General features: G+C 42.2%; 1 protein-coding gene across 2 annotated transcripts in view; it reads right to left on the bottom strand.

Moving 5' to 3' along the window:
* LOC110531762 (uncharacterized) overlaps nt 1–11,473 on the bottom strand; it is a 33,390-nt gene extending 21,917 nt beyond the window's left edge. For both annotated transcript variants that reach the window (XM_090183856.1, XM_021615159.3), the window contains exon 1: nt 10,394–11,473. In XM_090183856.1, the coding sequence (XP_090039982.1) occupies nt 10,394–10,733 (340 nt within the window). In that variant the 5' untranslated portion in view covers nt 10,734–11,473. The remainder of the gene's footprint in view (nt 1–10,393) is intronic.
* Nucleotides 11,474–19,583: the final 8,110 nt, after the last annotated feature.

The following is a 19,583-nucleotide window of genomic DNA, read 5'->3' as shown; positions in this document are numbered from 1 at the left end:
GGGTGAACAAACAAAACCCCCCAAATTCTGACAAACTTCAAGCATTGATTATGCAAGAATGGGCTGCCATCAGTCAGGATGTGGCCCAGAAGTTGATTGACAGCATGCCAGGGCGGATTGCAGAGGTCTTGAAAAAGAAGGGTCAACACTGCAAATATGGACTCTTTGCATCAACTTCATGTAATTGTCAATAAAGGCCTTTGACACTTATGAAATGCTTGTAATTATACTTCAGTATTCCATAATAACATCTGACAAAAATATCTAAAGACACTGAAGCAGCAAACTTTGTGGAAATTAATATTTGTGTTGTTCTCAAAACTTTTGGCCGCGACTGTACAGTGTAGAGTTATAGTGAAGACATCAAAAACTATTAAATAACACATATGGAAGCCATAGAAAGAGGAGTGGGAGGCCCCAGTGCACAACTGAGCAAGAGGGCAAGTACATTAGAGTGTCTAGTTTGAGAAACAGACGCCTCACAAGTCCTCAACTGGCAGCTTCATTAAATAGTACCCGCAAAACACCAGTCTCAACATCAACAGTGAAGAGGTGACTCTGGGATGCTGGCCTTCTAGGCAGAGTTGCAAAGAAAAAGCCATATCTCAGACTGGCCAACAAAAGATTAAGATGGGCAAAAGAACAGACACTGGACAGAGGAACTCTGCCTAGAAGGCCAGCATCCTGGAGTCGCCTCTTCACTATTGATGTTGAAACTGGTGTTTTGCAGGGACTATTTAATGAAGCTGCCAGTCCTTTACAAACATGTCAAACAATGTATGGAATCAATCGTTAGGATGTTAACATAAAACATCAATAATGTTCCAACATCAATAATGTTCCATGTTCCAACCGGAGAATTCATTTGTCTTCAGAAAGGCACTGGAACGAGATGAAACTCTGTCGGGAGCGCACGTCATGAGACCAAGGCTCTCTGCCAGACCACTGACTCAAACAGGTCTCATGAGCCCCTCATTTATAGTAGAATCCTCATTCAACTTTCAAAAGACGGTTGACATCTAATGGAAGCCCTATGAAGTGCAACCTCATCCATATCTCAAAGTGTACTCAGTAGGCCAAGCTTTGAAAAACTACAAAGCTCAGATGTGGTTGGATTTTTCTCAGGTTTTCGCCTGCCATATGAGTTCTGTTATACTCACAGACATCATTCAAACAGTTTTAGAAACTTCAGTGTTTTCTATCCAATACTAATAATAATATGCATATATTAGCATCTGGGACAGAGTAGGAGGCAGTTTACTCTGGCCACACTATTCATCCAAAAGTGAAAATGCTGCCCCCTATCCCAAAAAGGTTAAGCAGGTTCTTCATTTCACCATTTCAGCGGTCTATTGACAGGTGTCGTTTTTATATTCAAAGTCAACAGTGTTTTCTTTGCTTCAATAGAGTGATCAGGGATGTGCAACTATAGTTTTCCTTCTCAGAAAATACATTAGTGCAACACATTCTGCAGAAAACTGCTTAATTTTAAACAGATGACAACAGAAGTACAATGCTATTTGGCTGGCAGCCACAATAAATTAGTAAATTAGCTTAAAATGAAAAAGCAAAGTATTTTGTGCAAAAACAATGCATGGCCATTATACACTATACCTACAAAGGTATGTGGACACCCCTTCAAATTAGTGGATTCAGCGATTTCAGCCACACCCATTACCGACAGGTGTATAAAAATCAGGCACACAGCCATGCAATAGCCATAGACAAAAATTGGCAATAGAATGGCCTTACTGAAGAGCTCAGTGACTTTCAGGGTGGAAAAGTCACACACCTTTCCAACAAGTCAGTTCGTCAAATATCTGCCCTGCCAGTGCTGCCCCAGTCATCTGTAAGTGCTGTTATTGTGAAATGGAAACGTCTAGGAGCAACAACAGCTCAACTGCAAAGTGGTAGGCTACACAAGCTCAAGACAGCACCACCGAGTGCAGAACTGCATAGCACGTAAAAAAGTATTTGGTTGCAACACTCACTACCGAATTCCAAACTGCTTCTGAAAGCAACGTCAGCACAAGAACTGTTCGTCGGGAGCTTCATGAAATGGGTTTCCATGGCCGAGCAGGGGCACACAAGCCTAAGATCACCATGCACAAAACTAAGCGTCGGCTGGAGTGGTGTAAAGCTCGCCGCCATTAGACTCTGGAGCAGTGGAAAGGCGTTCTTTGGAGTGATGAATCACGCTTCACCATCTGGCAGTCCAACGTACAAATCTTTGTTTGGCGGATACCAGGAGAACACTACCTGCCCGAATGCATAGTGCCAAATGTAAAGTTTGGTGGAGGAGGAACAATGGTCTGGGGATGTTTTTCAGTGTTAGGGTTAGGACCCTTAGTTCCAGTGAAGGGAAATCTTAACGCTACCGCATACAATGACATTCTAGACATTTCTGTTCTTCCAACTTTGTGGCAACAGTTTGGGGAAGGCCCTTTCCTGATTCAGCATGCCAATGCCCCCGTGCACAAAGTGAGGTCCAGAAATGGTTTGTCGAGATCGGTGTAGAAGAACTTGACTGGCCTGCACAGAGCCCTGACCTCAGCCCCATCGAACACCTTTGGGATAAATTAGAATGCCGACTGTGAGCAAGGCCTAATCACCCAACATCAGTGCCCGAGCTTACTAATGCTCTCGTGGCTGAATGGAAGAAAGTCCCTGCAGCAATGTTCCAACATCTAGTGGAAAGCCTTCCCAGAAGAGTGAAGGATGTTATAACAAAGGAGGAACCAAATACATATTAATGTCCATGATTTTGGAATGGGATGTTTGACGAGCAGGTGTCCACATACTTTTGGTCATGTAGTATATTTGTAATGTTTATCATAGAAAGAATGTAGCCAGCTACATTTCCTAATATTTTGCTTAAAGTTAATCTAGAATTTTACCAGAGGAAAGTTGGCTGGCTGGCTACACTCAGTCGGAACGCTGTCTGCTGATAGCAACTTATGTGAGCGACGCTGAAGAGAGGGGTGGAGCACGCCCAATTTGACTGGAGCATGGAGCGAGTTTCCCAAAGGCAGGAGTGTCAGCCTTCTAGCCCAGTAGCGACTGAGGGCATGCCCGGCCCAGCATTTGTAGTCTACTTGTGTGCTGCTATAGCCCCTTGCTTTAGCTACTGTCATCTAGTATGCTAAATATTTTCATAAAGAAACTGATAAAACACACAGGAGAAAAATCAAGGTGACTTACAAATGAGGAGGAGTACTGTAAGAGCAATAGAGGGAGTGTGGTGATGTAGTGTCCACAATTACAGAATTATTGTGGAATCTGAAAAGACAGGTATCCCGAAAGCATGATGGTGTACTTACTACGTGCACATTCTAACAGAAAGGAACGAGGTGGGTAGCTAGCAAGTGTGTCATTGTAGCAAAGTATATATAAACAAAAAATCTGATCTCTTAAAAGTTTTGTTAATTTTCATTCTATTATCTATACCAGTGGTTCCCAACGAGGAGTACTAGGCCCCTAGGGGTACTTGGCCTATCCACACAGGGTACTTGTGAAGATTCATGAGACCATAGGCCTACTGGTAAAATGCACATGAGGAGGTACTTCAGGGTACTCGGGACAGAGCAAAATTCAGCTGGTGGTACAGTAACCAAAAAATCAAAAAATGTTGGGAACCAGTCATCGATACAATAGGCTATCATTGTTTCTGGCATATATTACCTCTTTCAAGGAGCTTTCTGTTTTGACTAATCCTTTTGGCCTACCAATAGAAAAATGAATAAAAAACAACTAAACATCCCTGCCCAGCCTGGAAAAAGTGGCCCGAAGGGTGTTACCCATCCCCAGTGGCTCTGCAAGCTCTCAGAGGGTATTCTCCACTGCTGGCCTGCTTGCCAGGCACCATTGCATGAGCTTGAAGCCACAGACTCTACCCCAAAAAAAATATAATTTAAAAAGGCACTGTAGATGGTGCCTAATAAGGCATTTTTCATTTAAATTGTATTTAATTAAGTAAGTCACAGCCTATATGTGCAAAAGCTGAGCGCTTTATGTCCCTGCTAGCCTAGTGTTTCGTACTCGCAAATGCTTCACAATTTATTTATTTGTAAGCTATAGCCTTGAAATAATTTAACTAATATAGCCTAAATAATCCATGTCCGTTCCTTCTTAGGCTACCTGTCTGGCTCCTGACCTATTTAGAGTGTTTATATGCTGTTTAATATGACATGTAGACTATTTGAAATTATTATCGCTTTTTTTCTGTCACCTTGTCCTCTTTTTTTATTAAAATACTTTCCATTCAAATCAATGGTTTGGTTTCAATACTTCAAAACCAAATGATAGGTCCAGGTAATCACAAAAAGTGTTGGTTAAATTGTGATTGTAAGGAATGATTGTAAGGAATGGAGCGAATTCGGAGCAGCAGTTTTTTTTTCTTTGAGCAAGGAGCGGTTGGTTGGAAAGTACTTGGAGTGCCACACCGCTCCATGAACTAGCGATGAGCTGGATTTCTGACCACTCAACTCAGCTGGAGAAGCGCAACTGAAGCACAAAATGTGTCTGATGCCAAGCAGAAATGACAATAAGAAGCATTTCAGATCTGCGTTAACAAAACGCAGCAAGAGACTTCTTAAGCGATTCATATAATTTTCCCGCGTGAAAAATAAATAATTCCACGTTAACTAGCAAGTTAAACTTAGGGGTCGCGTAATCCAAGTAAGTTTCTAAATTAATAAGGTGATGGGGCATCATATTGTGTAAGCTTTCTGCCATGTTTGAGAAGCGTTATCATGATTTCCTTGTGTTTCTTTCTCATCTCCATTCTCGGCTGTCTGCTCCTCCCCCCCCTCTTCTCCACCACAGGCAGGCACATTGCCCTTGTGACTCCAGACAGACAAGCATGACTCAAAACTTTTTTCATTTGCACAATGTCTCTTGTTCATATTAGCTTTTAAAAATGTCCAAACTCAACAAAAATAACATTTGGATGCTCCTACCTATACATGTATAACTTTATGAGCTGGATTGCCCGTCTTTGCAATTCATTTATTTTCGTTTGCGCTCATTGGCATATTTAATTTGTTAGCATTCTGGTAACAGATGCCCAAGGGTCTTGTTTGCATTTTTTTTTGGCACCCCCTTGGTTACTAAACCGGTAACACCGTAAATCCCAAAATGAGAGAAGGACAGTATGACGATGTGAAAACCTGGAAGCCGCCCAACCCTATATTGAGTATCATTTTGGTATTGAGTATCGTGTCGGTATTGAGTAATATGATACTAAACCAGGTATCAAAGTCAAAAACCTGGTATTGTAACAACTCTACTCCACTCCTGTCCTCCCACGACTGTGTGGCCACGCACAAATTCAACACCATCATTAAGTTTGACAACGACACGACGGTAGTAGGCCTGATCACCGACTGCCTATAGGGAGGATGTCAGAGACCTGGCAGGAAGACAAAAGAGCTGAACGTGGACTACATGAAATGGAGGGCCGAGCACGCCCCCATTCCCATTGACGGGGCTGTAGTGGACCATTTGAGAGCTTCAAATTCCTCTGTGTCCACATCACTAAGGATCTACCATGATCCAAACACACCAACACAGTTGTGAAGAGGACACAACAACGCCTCCTCACCCTCAGAAGGCCGAAAAGATTTGGCATGGGCCCTCAGTTTCCAAAACTGTTAAAATAATGTCTGTGAGTATAACAGAACTGAAATGGCAGGCGAAAAACTGAGGAAAATCCATCCAGGAAGTGCTATTATTTTGAAATTGTTTTTTTTTTCCCCCATTGAAAGCCTATCCACCATTTAAAGGGATAGGACCCAGATTCCGTACCCTATGGCTTCCATTAGCTGTGAACAGTCCTTAGAGACATTGTTTCAGGCCTTTATTCTGAAAAATGAGGGAGAATGATCAGTTTCAATGAGAGGTCAGTGGAAAATCTCCAACCTGTTTGGTGCGCAATCCCGAGAGCACGCCTTTCTTGTTTTTCTTTTATATTGACGACGCTATTGTCCGAAATATTATCGATTATTTAGGCTAAAAACAACCTGAGGAATGATTATAAACATCGTTTGACATGTTTCTACGAACTTTACGGATACTATTTGGAATTTCCGTCTGCCTCTTGTGACCGCATTTGAGCCATTGGATTACTGAACAAAATGCGCCAACAAAATTGAGTTTTTTTTATATAAAGAGGGACTTTACCGAACAAAATGAACATCTATTGTGTAACTGGGAGTCTTGTGAGTGCAAACATATGAAGATCATAAAAGGTAAGTGATTAATTTTATTGCTATTTCTGACTTTCGTGACTAGTCTACTTGGCTGGTAACTGTATGTAAAGTTGTGTCTGCTGGGCTCTGTCCTCAGATAATCACATTGTTTGCTTTCGCCGTAAAGCCTTTTTGAAATCTGACACAGCGGCTGGATTAACAACAAGTTAAGCTTTATTTTGACGTATTGCACTTGTGATTTTATGATAATTTATTATGATATATTTATAGTAATTTAATTTGAATTTGGCACTGCAATTTCACCGGATGTTGTTGAGGTGGGACCTGATCCGAAAGAGGTTAAAGAAATTTGTGGAGTGGTTGAAAAATGAGTTTTAAATGACTCCAACCTAAGTGTATGTAAACTTCTGACTTCAACGGTATATTATTTTACTGCTCTAGGGATATAATTATTGTTTGGATAAGCTTATTTACTACTATGTATTGATATTTTTTCCTCCCCACTCTTTATGCGATGTGCAATGCAGAGAAAACGGTAAGAATCATCATCACTTAACTACCCTGGTGAATTATTGTAATGCTTGTTTATGTGTCAGTTAATCCCATAAGGGATGGCTTGCAAATTGGCGATTTGACGCTATATATTTTTTTCCCCCATTCATGCAATACTTAATAAACTTTTTTTTTTTTTTTTTAATGTCTCTAACCAAGTGGATTATTTATCTTCAGGCTCCCCGAATGGCATCGATTAATTTTATAGAGCCAACTTCATTAGATTAGGTGGATGGTGTATCACGGCAGAATGCTGTAATAGCCATGCTGGTTAAGTGTGCAGCAATTTGACCATGAAGGCCATTTGAAAAAATGGCCCCGGAAGAAATGGCAGCAGTTTTACGGGCGCCCAACCAATTGTGCTACTATGTGTTTTTTTCCGCGTGGATATGAGGACAGCGAACACTCACCTCGGATTAGACAAAGATTTTTTTTCTTCAACAAGCAGGACATTCTCCGAACACCCGACAAGGCCAACATTCCAGTTATTTGCAAGGGGAAGAGACGCAGGTATAGAGGACACAGAGCGGGGTGCCTCATAAGGATCCGCAGAAGGCGAGTGGGAAAGCTGCGATTATTACTCGCCAACATGCAAACATTGGACAATAAATTAAACGAGATAGGATCACGAATATCCTACCAACGGGACATCAAAAACTGTAATATCTTATGTTTCACGGATTCGTGGCTGAATGATGACATGGATATTCAGCTAGCAGGATATACGCTGCACCGGCAAGACAAAACAGAACACTCTAGTAAGATGAGGGGGGGCGGTCTGTGCATATTTGTAAACAGCAGGTGCATGAAATCTAAGGAAGTCTAGATTTTGCTCACCTAAAGTAGAGTATCTTGTGATAAAATGCAGACCACACTATTTGCCTAGAGAGTTTTCATCTATACTCTTCGTGGCTGTTTATTTACCACCACAGAGGGATGCTGGCACTAAGACCGCTCTCAGTCAGCTGTATAAGGAAATAAACAAACAGGATACTGCTCACCCAGAGGCGGCGCTCCTAGTGGCCGGAGATTTTAATGCAGGGAAACTAAAATCAGTTCTACCTAATTTCTATCAACATGTTACATGTGCAACCAGAGGGAAAAAATTATAGATCACCTGCACTCCACAGACAGAGAGGCGTACAAAGCTCTACCTCGCCCTCCATTTGATAAATCCGACCACAATTCTATCCTCCTGATTCCAAAAATAAAAGCAGGAAGCACCAGTGACTCGGTCTATAAAAAAAGTGGTCAGATGAAGCAGATGCTAAACTACAGGACTGTTTTGCTATCACAGACTGGAACATGTTCTAGGATTCTTCCAATGGCATTGAGGAGTACACCACATCAGTCACTACCTTTATCAATAAGTGCATCGAGGACGTCGTCCCCACAGTGACTGTACGTACATAACCCCAACCAGAAGCCATGGATTACAGGCAACATTCACACTGAGCTAAAGGATAGAGCTGCCACTTTCAAGGTGTGGGATTCCAACCCGGAAGCTTAAGAAATCCCACTATGCCCTCCGACGAACCATCAAACAAGCAAAGCATCAATACAGGGCTAAGATTGAATCGTACTACACCGGCTCTGATGCTTGTCTTATGTGGCAGGGCTTGCAAACTATTACAGACTACAAAGGGAAGCACAGCCAAGAGCTGCCCAGTGACACAAGCTTCCCAAATTAGTTAAATCACTTCTATGCTCGCTTTGAGGCAAGCAACACTGAGGCATGCATGAGAGCATCAGCTGTTCCGGACGACTATGATCACACTCTCCATAGCCGATGTGAGTCAGACCTTTAAACAGGTCAACATACACAAGGCTGCGGGGCCAGATGGATTACCAGGATGTGTGCTCCGGGCATGTGCTGACCAACTGGCAGGTGTCTTCACTGACATTTTCAACATGTCCCTGATTGAGTCTGTAATACCAACATGTTTAAAGCAGACCACCATAGTCCCTGTGCCCAAGAACACGAAGGCAACCTGCCTAAATGATTACAGACCCGTAGCACTCACGTCCGTAGCCATGAAGTGCTTTGAAAGTCTGGTCATGGCTCACATCAACTCCATCATCCCAGAAACACTAGACCCACTCCAATTTGCATACTGCCCCAACAGATCCACAGATGATTCAATCTCAACTGTACTCCACGCTGCCCTTTCACACCTGGACAAAAGGAAGACCTATGTGAGAATGCTATTCATCGACTACAGATCAGCGTTCAACACCATAGTGCCCTCAAAGCGCATCACTAAGCTAAGGCTTCTGGGACTAAACACCTCTCTCTGCAACTGGATCCTGGACTTCCTGATGGTGAGGTAGCAACACATCTGCCACACTGATCCTCAACACTGGAGCCCCTCAGGGGTGCATGCTCAGTCCCTGTACTCCCTTGTTCACCCACGACTGCATGGCCAGGCACGAATCCAACACCATCATTAAGTTTGCCGATTACACAACAGTGGTAGGCCTGATCACCGTTAACGACGAGACAGCCTATAGGGAGGAGGTCAGAGACCTGGCCGGGTGGTGCCAGGACAACAACCTCCCTCTCAACATGTTCTAGGCAAAGGAGATGATTTAACTTGGGGTCTTACTTTCCTGTGTCCGTCCTCATGAGAGCCAGTTTCATCATAGCGCTTGTTGGTTTTTGCGACTGCACTTGAAGAAACTGTCAAAGTTCTTGAAATTTTCCAGATTGACTGACCTTCATGTCCTAAAGTAATGTTGGGCTTTTCTTTCTCTTTGCTTATTTGTGATGTTCTTGCCATAATATGGACTTGGTATTTTACCAAATAGGGTAAAAAGACCACACCTACCTTGTCACAACACAACTGATTGGCTCAAACGCATTAAGAAGGAAAGAAATTCCACAAATTAACTTTTAACAAGGCACACCTGTTAATTGAAATGCATTCCAGGTGACTACCTCATGAAGCTGGTTGAGAGAATGCCAAGAGTGTGCAAAGCTGTCATCAGGGCAAAGGCTGGCTACTTTGAAGAATCTCAAATATAAAATATATTTGGATTTGTTTAACACTTTTTTGATTGCTACATGATTCCATATGTGTTATTTCATAGTTTGGATGTCGTCACTATTATTCTACAATGTAGAAAATAGTACAAATTAAGCAAAACCCTTAAATGAGTAGGTGTGTACAAACTTTTGACTGGTCCTGAATATATAACTTTTTCTAAATGACAAAATATTAGATCAATGTACCTCCAAATCGTTATGTTGGAGTGACTTAAAAAGTTGAGATGAGACAGATGTTTTTGTTGCGCAAAACCAGAAGTATCCAGGGAAAGTGTTGGAAAATTAGTGACAAAGTGGTTGCTATGAGAATTACAAGATGGGGAGTTTAACCCCAAATTGCCCTAATGAGTAGAATTCTGTTTTCACATGCAAAGGTGATTATTATTATTTATTTTTTAAACGCGTCTGCCTTCCCAACGAAAACTCGAACATATATATTATGGAGAAAAAAATGTGTTTGTATGTTTCTGAAATATGCATCAGGCTGCTTTGTTGACACCATGACTGAGCTATGCAAATTACGGTTCGCCGCTTTTGCCCGTTCATGTCACGCGGTGCACTTAATCGAACCCCCTTCACTACTTACTGGTGTTAATCCGATCTCCTGTCTCTTCCGAAGTGACAGTTATCTCTCCCTCCGTCTTCACTCCAAAAACTGCATCCTCTTTCTCTTCCTCCTCTTCTTTCACGGTAACATCCTCCTCTTCTTTCACGGTAACATCCTCCTCTTTCACTCTGAACGTTTCTTCCTCTTGTTTCACTGTAACAGCTTCACCCTCTTCTTTTTTTACTGTGACATCCTCCTCTTGTTTCTCATCTTTTACGACAATGTTCAACCAAATACCGTCTTTCTCCGTCAAGCAGACCCCCTCTTCTTTATCAGGGGAGGAGTAGTTTAGTGAACTCATGGTCGGGGATGTTAGCATGGGCGACTAGCCTGGTGCTATGTTATCCAGCTAACTTACTAGCAACGTATATGTGCAATTAAGAGGGTAACTAGATATACAACAGAAATGTGTTTAAAACAAACACCGTGGCTATAAAAGTAACGTTACACCGAAAACGTATAGACCTTCAAAGGTTCGTCGATGTTGGCTAGCAACCTACCGAAGTGACTTACTAGCTTGTTGTTGTATTTGAAGAAGGGACACGTTTCACGCCACTGCATACAGCTACGACCGGAAGTGATTTTCCCTAACCCTTTCCTAGCCTCAACCTTGGCCTCCTAACCTGCTACGTAAATTATCCTAACCGGCTACGAAGAAGTCACTTCCGTATCGAGGAGGAGAGAGAGGCCCAACTCGGCGGAAAAGCTGTGTCCCCCCAGCAGGTGGCGTTGTTTCGCCTACTCATTTTTTATTTTATTTATTTTATTTCACCTTTATTTAACCAGGTAGGCTAGTTGAGAACAAGTTCTCATTTGCAACTGCGACCTGGCCAAGATAAAGCATAGCAGTGTGAACAGACAACACAGAGTTACACATGGAGTAAACAATTAACAAGTCAATAACACAGTAGAAAAAAAGGAGAGTCTATATACATTGTGTGCAAAAGGCATGAGGAGGTAGGCGAATAATTACAATTTTGCAGATTAACACTGGAGTGATAAATGATCAGATGGTCATATACAGGTAGAGATAATGGTGTGCAAAAGAGCAGAAAAGAAAATAAATAATGCGACCACATGTCCCGGAGTGTGCGGGCAAAAACTGCATTTTGTCCCGCAACCAAACAACCATGTTCCGCATGTTCTCAAATTCAAACACCACCAATTTTGAAAACAATTGATTTGTCCCGTATTTCAGTCAGACATTCCAACCTGTCTATTTGCAGGCACGTTCCGTTTATGGAAATATATTATCTATATCATTAAGATGTAGTAGCCTAAACTTAAATGTTAAAAACTTTTCCAATCATTGTGGAGTTCTGATATTCTGCGCAGCGCAAGATGAGATGTAGGCCAATGTCATATGCCTATCATCAACCAATCATATTTCTGAAATCCTTTCAGGCTAAATTCCAGGTAAACTTGGAGAGGACAGTTAGGCCTCATCACTTACAATAAAAGCGTGCTTATCATTAAGAGCTCTAAAATTAAGTAAATAGCCATATTATACTGAAAGATATAATTTAATAAAATGTGTGACTGAGGCTCTCTATGTGCATTAGCACCCAATCCCGTTCTCCCTACCTATCAGTGGTGTAAAGTACTTAAGTAAAACTACTTTAAAGTAATATTAGGCTACTTAAGTCGTTTTTTGGGGTAACTTTTACTTTTGCTACACTCACTATTCCTAAAGAAAATATGTACTTTTTACTCCCATACATTTCCCTGACACGAAAAGCACTTGTAACATTTAGAATGCTCAGGCAGGACAGCAATATGGACCAATTCAGGCACCTATCAATATAATGCTTTCTAATCCTCATTGCCTCTGATCTGGCAGACTCACTAAACACAAATACTGCATTTGTTAATTATTTCTGAGTGTGCCTGTCTTCCATAAATAAAATAACAACAATAATATCGTGCCATCTAGTTAAGGAATTTGCTGTATAGCATTTCCTTTTACTGACAATTGAGTACTTCTACCACCACTGGATTAAAATACATTTAAAACCAGATACTTTTAGACTTTTTTTTACTCAAATAGTATTTTACTGGGCGACTTTTACTTTTATTTGAGTCATTTAATTATTATTAAGGTATCTTTACTTTTACTTAAGTATGACAATTGGCATGTTTCTTTGGTCACTCCCATATATTCAAAGAGTTTCATAAACCAGCCACACATGTGGGCTCTTGTTTCTGCATCACCACATTTTGCGTGAGGAAAAATAATAGGCTAGGTGCGCTTAAATTACCTCGTCCAGAGCAGCCGGAGTGGCAAGGGTGTAGCGTCGCTACTGCTCTCCTCACAGTGGTATTCGTTTAGTAAGTTAGAGCAATGTTGAATCAATGTCTTGGAAGATCACATAATGATGAATTAGTCAAAATGATTCATGTAGACTACACTGTCCCGCAAAATCATCCTGTTGTCCCATATTTGGATATTTGAAATGTGGTCACTCTAATGATAATTGAGGTCTGTGATATCGTTAAGATAGCCTGCACATTGCCTCTGAAACACCTTAGAGGTCCTCTTCCAGGTGGACAGAAATCTTCTTCATCAGCAACACTGTGCAACTCAGATGTTGGAGGCCAGGGGGGGTCGGAGTATGAGTCCAAATCAAATAATGCATAACGGAGCATGGAGGGCACTTCTCTAATGTATACTCCACTCCGTTTGTACATATTTTGAAGCATGCATCACTGCATGCTTCAACGGAAAGTATGCAAAGAAATATGATGCAACCACATAAAAATTACGCACATTTTCTTTAAATCAATGACGGTGTGATGAGATAACTCTAGTGGAATACGACGATACCAGTGCTTATTTCAGAGAGCGCTCCCGGAAGCAGCGCCCCCAGTGGGCAGAGCTAGGCTTATTGGATATGGACACGTCTTTAATACAGTGCCTTGCGAAAGTATTCGGCCCCCTTGAACTTTGCGACCTTTTGCCACATTTCAGGCTTCAAACATGAAGATATAAAACTGTATTTTTTTGTGAAGAATCAACAACAAGTGGGACACAATCATGAAGTGGAACGACATTTATTGGATATTTCAAACTTTTTTAACAAATCAAAAACTGAAAAATTGGGCGTGCAAAATTATTCAGCCCCCTTAAGTTAATACATTGTAGCGCCACCTTTTGCTGCGATTACAGCTGTAAGTCGCTTGGGGTATGTCTCTATCAGTTTTGCACATCGAGAGACTGACATTTTTTCCCATTCCTCCTTGCAAAACAGCTCGAGCTCAGTGAGGTTGGATGGAGAGCATTTGTGAACAGCAGTTTTCAGTTCTTTCCACAGATTCTCGATTGGATTCAGGTCTGGACTTTGACTTGGCCATTCTAACACCTGGATATGTTTATTTTTGAACCATTCCATTGTAGATTTTGCTTTATGTTTTGGATCATTGTCTTGTTGGAAGACAAATCTCCGTCCCAGTCTCAGGTCTTTTGCAGACTCCATCAGGTTTTCTTCCAGAATGGTCCTGTATTTGGCTCCATCCATCTTCCCATCAATTTTAACCATCTTCCCTGTCCCTGCTGAAGAAAAGCAGGCCCAAACCATGATGCTGCCACCACCATGTTTGACAGTGGGGATGGTGTGTTCAGCTGTGTTGCTTTTACGCCAAACATAACGTTTTGCATTGTTGCCAAAAAGTTCAATTTTGGTTTCATCTGACCAGAGCACCTTCTTCCACATGTTTGGTGTGTCTCCCAGGTGGCTTGTGGCAAACTTTAAACGACACTTTTTATGGATATCTTTAAGAAATGGCTTTCTTCTTGCCACTCTTCCATAAAGGCCAGATTTGTGCAATATACGACTGATTGTTGTCCTATGGACAGAGTCTCCCACCTCAGCTGTAGATCTCTGCAGTTCATCCAGAGTGATCATGGGCCTCTTGGCTGCATCTCTGATCAGTCTTCTCCTTGTATGAGCTGAAAGTTTAGAGGAACGGCCAGGTCTTGGTAGATTTGCAGTGGTCTGATACTCCTTCCATTTCAATATTATCGCTTGCACAGTGCTCCTTGGGATGTTTAAAGCTTGGGAAATCTTTTTGTATCCAAATCCGGCTTTAAACTTCTTCACAACAGTATCTCGGACCTGCCTGGTGTGTTCCTTGTTCTTCATGATGCTCTCTACGCTTTTAACGGACCTCTGAGACTATCACAGTGCAGGTGCATTTATACGGAGACTTGATTACACACAGGTGGATTGTATTTATCATCATTAGTCATTTAGGTCAACATTGGATCATTCAGAGATCCTCACTGAACTTCTGGAGAGAGTTTGCTGCACTGAAAGTAAAGGGGCTGAATAATTTTGCACGGCCAATTTTTCAGTTTTTGATTTGTTAAAAAAGTTTGAAATATCCAATAAATGTCGTTCCACTTCATGATTGTGTCCCACTTGTTGTTGATTCTTCACAAAAAAATACAGTTTTATATCTTTATGTTTGAAGCCTGAAATGTGGCAAAAGGTCGCAAAGTTCAAGGGGGCCGAATACTTTCGCAAGGCACTGTACAAGAAAAAAAGCCTCTTATAAAATTTTTTTAAAAAGCGATTATATTGGAGACAGGTTTATAGCAGTGAATGTCATCTATTCATTTACTCTTACTACTAAATAGAAGCAATATCAGCCAGAGAAACTAATTGTTCTCACTTTGTGATAGAACATTCAGATGTCTGCCTGACTTTACCTGAAATATTTGAATTTTCTTGTGATCACAACAAAACTACGTATTTTTCTCAAATAGAGATATAATTAAATTGTGTTTTTATTTTTATTTTATTTTTTATTTTACCTTTATTTAACTAGGCAATTCAGTGAAGAACAAATTCTTATTTTCAATGACGGCCTAGGAACAGTGGGTTAACTGCCTGTTCAGGGGCAGAACGACAGATTTGTACCCTGTCAGCTCGGGGGTTTGAACTTGCCGACCACAATTTTCTGGATTATCTTGAGACCAGAACAAAACTACTTATTTTACTCAACTAGAGATTTAAATTTACATACTACCACAGTCAGAGGCTGGCACTAAGACAGCATTGAATGAGCTGTATTCCGGCATAAGCAAACAAGAAAACGTTCACCCAGAGGCGGCGCTCCTGGTAGCCGGGGACTTTAATGCAGGCAAACTTAAATCTGTTTAACCAAATTTCTATTGGCATGTTACTTGTGCAACCAGAGGAAAAAGGACTCTGGACCACCTATACTCCACACACAGAGACGCATACAAAGCTCTCCCTCGCCCTCCATTTGGCAAATCTGACCATAATTCTATCCTCCTGATTCCTGCTTACAAACAAAAATGAAAGCAGGAAGCACCAGTGACTAGATCAAGAAAAAAGTGGTCAGAGGAAGCAAATGCTAAGCTACAGGACTGTTTTGCTAGCACTATACTGGAATATGTTCCGGGACTCCTCCAATGCAATTGAGGAGTACATCACATCAGACATTGGCTTCATCAATAAGTGCATCGACAAATTCACAGTTACTGTATGTACATACCCCAACCAGAAGCCATAGATTACAACCAGTAATTGCTAAAGGCTAGAGCTGCCACTTTCAAGGAGCAGGACTCTAACCTGGAAGCTTATAAGAAATCCTGCTATGACCTCCGACGAACCATCAAACAGGCTCAAGATTGAATCATACTACACCGGCTCTGACACTCGTCGGATGTGGCGGGGCTTGCAAACCATTACAGACTACAAAGGGAAGCACAGCCAAGAGCTACCCAGTAACACGACCCTACCAGATGAGCTAAACTACTTCTATGCTCACTTTGAGGCAAATAACACTGAAACATGCATGAGAGCACCAGCTGTACCGGAAGACTGTGTGATCACAGCCGATGTGAGTAAGACCTTTAAACAGGTCAACATTCACAAGGCCGCAGGGCCAGACAGATTACCAGGACATGTACTGCGAGCATGTGCTGACCAACTGGCAAGTGTCTTCACTGACATTTTCAACCTCTCCCTGTCTGAGTCTGCAATACCAATGTGTTTCAAGCAGACCACCATAGTCACTGTGCCCAAGAACACTAAGGTAACCTGCCTAAATGACTACCGACCAGTAGCACTCATGTCTGTAGCCATGAAGTGCTTTGAAAGTCTGGTCATGGCTCACATCAATACCATCATCCCAGAAACCCTAGACCCACTCCAATTAGTATACCGCCCCAACAGATCCACAGATTATTCAATCTCCACTGCACTCCACACTGCCCTTTCCCACCTGGACAAAAGAAACACCTATGTGAGAATGCTATTCATTGACTACAGCTCAGCGTTCAACACCATAGTGCCCTCAAAGCTCATCAATAGGCTAAGGACCTTGGGACTAAACACCTCCCTCTGCAACTGAATCCTGGACTTCCTGATGGTCCACCCCCAGGTGGTAAGGGTAGGTAACGCTGATCCTCAACACAAGGGCCCCTCAGGGGTGCATGCTCAGTCCCCTCCTGTACTCCCTGTTCACTCGTGACTGCACCGCCAGGCACGACTCCAACACCATCATTAAATTTGCCAATTACACAACAGTGGTAGGCCTGATCACCGACAACGACTAGACAGCCTATAGGGAGGAGGTCAGAGACCTGGCCGTGTGGTGCCAGGACAACAACCTCCCTCTCAACATGTTCTAGGCAAAGGAGATGATTGTGGACAACAGGAAAAAGAGGACAGAGCACTCCCCCATTCTCATTGACAGGGCTGAGGTGGAGCAGATTGAGAGCTTCAAGTTCCTTGGTGTCCAAATCACCAACAAACTAACATGGTCCAAGCACACCAAGACAGTCGTGAAGAGGGCACGACAAAACCTATTCCCCCTCAGGAGACTGAAAAGATTTGGCAGGGTCCTCAGATCCTCAAAAGGTTCTACAGCTGCACCATCGAGAGCATACTAACGGGTTGCATCACTGCCTGGTATGGCAACTGATCGGCCTCCGACCACAAGGAACTACAGAGGGTACATGTAGGTAGAATTATTAAAGTGACTATGCATAGATGACAACAGAGAGTAGCAGTGGCGTAAAGAGGGGGTGAGGGGGTGTTGCAAATAGTCTGGGTTGCAAAGTACAGCAAGCTTTCGTCGAGTCACCACTGACAGGCTTAACCCACATCTTTTTTTGCTTCCTATTGTTTGTTGTAGCTGCACAGTCTATTCTTTTTTGCAGGTTTATACATATTTCCTTGATATGCCAAACCGACAGAACAACAACATACATTACTTTACAGGAATTGGCGCGTTTACGCTATACTGTGATTGGATGAATATATCATTTTTGCCTGTTTAACTAGCTAGCTAGATTACGATTCACATAATTCTAGCTGATAATTATGAAGTAAAATGTTTGCTTTGTGTATATCTTGTTTCGTCTCTATTGTTTCCATTGTCCTGGCTGGAAGAAGGTTCAGTGAATGGGGACATGCAGCGTGAGGTAATACACTCACTCATCTGATTGGTCGAGTTAGCAGGGCTTCTGACTTTGTGGCTGTGGTAACTAGTGATGTTCTCTTATCAGGGAGCCGTTTCGTGTGCTTTGTCAGGCATTGCCAACAGGGAGATCTCCTTAAATATGGATCAAATTCGTTAAAATATTGTATACCACAACAAAGCTGATGCTAGCTAGCTTTGAATGGCTAATATCATAGTTCTCTCTAAAACAATGTTAAAAACAGTCTAAGTCTATGTACAGTTGTGGCCAAAAGTTTGGAGAATGACACAAATATTAATTTCCACAAAGTTTGCTGCTTTAGTGTCTTTAGATATTTTTGTCAGATGTTACTACGGAATACTGAATTATAATTACAAGCCTTTCATAAGTGTCAAAGGCTTTTATTGACAATTACATGAAGTTGATGCAAAGAGTCAATATTTGCAGTGTTGACCCTTATTTTTCAAGACCTCTGCAATCCGCCCTGGCATGCTGTCAATTAACTTCTGGACCACAAGTTCTCAATGGGATTAAGGTCTGGGGAGTTTCCTGGCCATGGACCCAAAATATCGATGTTTTGTTCCCGAGCCACTTAGTTATCACTTTCGCCTTATGGCAAGGTGCTCCATCAGACTGGAAAAGGCATTGTTTGTCACCAAACTGTTCCTGGATGGTTGGGAAAAGTTGCTCTCGGAGGATGTGTTGGTACCATTCTTTATTCATGGATGTGTTCTTAGGCAAAATTGTGAGTGAGCCCACTCCCTTGGCTGAGAAGCAACTCCACACATGAACGGTCTCAGGATGCGTTACTGTTGCCATGACACAGGACTGATGGTAGCGCTCACCTTGTCTTCTCCGGACAAGCTTTTTTTCCAGATGCCCCAAACAATCAAAGGGTATTCATCAGAGAAAATGACTTTACTCCAGTCCACAGCAGTCCAATCCCTGTACCTTTTGCAGAATATCAGTCTGTCCCTGATGTTTTTCCTGGAGACAAGTGGCTTCTTTGCTGCCCTTCTTAACACCAGGCCATCCTCCAAAAGTCTTCGCCTCACTGTGCGTGCAGATGCACTCACATCTGCCTGCTGCCATTCCTGAGCAAGCTCTAGACTGGTGGTGCCCCAATCCCGCAGCTGAATCAACTGTAGGAGACGGTCCTGGCGCTTGCTGGACTTTCTTGGGCGCCCTGAAGCCTTCTTCACAACAATTGAACCGCTCTCCTTGAAGTTCTTGATGATCCGATAAATGGTTGATTTAGGTGCAATCTTACTGGCAGCAATATCCTTGCCTGTGAAGCCCTTTTTGTGCAAAGCAATGATGACAGCACGTGTTTCCTTGCAGCTAACCATGGATGACAGAGGCAGAACAATGATTCCAAGCACCACTCTCCTTTTGAAGCTTCCAGTCTGTTATTCAAACTCAATCAGCATGACAGAGTGATCTCCAACACTCACACCTGTGTTCACGAGAGAATCACTGACATGATGTCAGCTGGTCCTTTTGTGGCAGTGGAAATGTTTTGGGGGATTCAGTTAATTTGCAAGGCAAAGAGGGACTTTGGAATTAATTGCAATTCATCTGATCACTCTTCATAACATTCTGGAGTATATGCAAATTGCCATCATACAAACTGAGGCAGCAGACTTGTCATGTTTGTTAAAGCTCGATCAGCTAACGAGCTACACTGAATAAAAATGTGTTGGTCCCATGTTTAAT

This window comes from Oncorhynchus mykiss, chromosome 9 (genome assembly GCF_057628025.1).
Source record: "Oncorhynchus mykiss isolate SJ-2025 chromosome 9, ASM5762802v1, whole genome shotgun sequence".
Lineage (NCBI taxonomy): Eukaryota > Metazoa > Chordata > Actinopteri > Salmoniformes > Salmonidae > Oncorhynchus > Oncorhynchus mykiss.
This window is presented reverse-complemented; position numbering and strand designations above follow the sequence as displayed.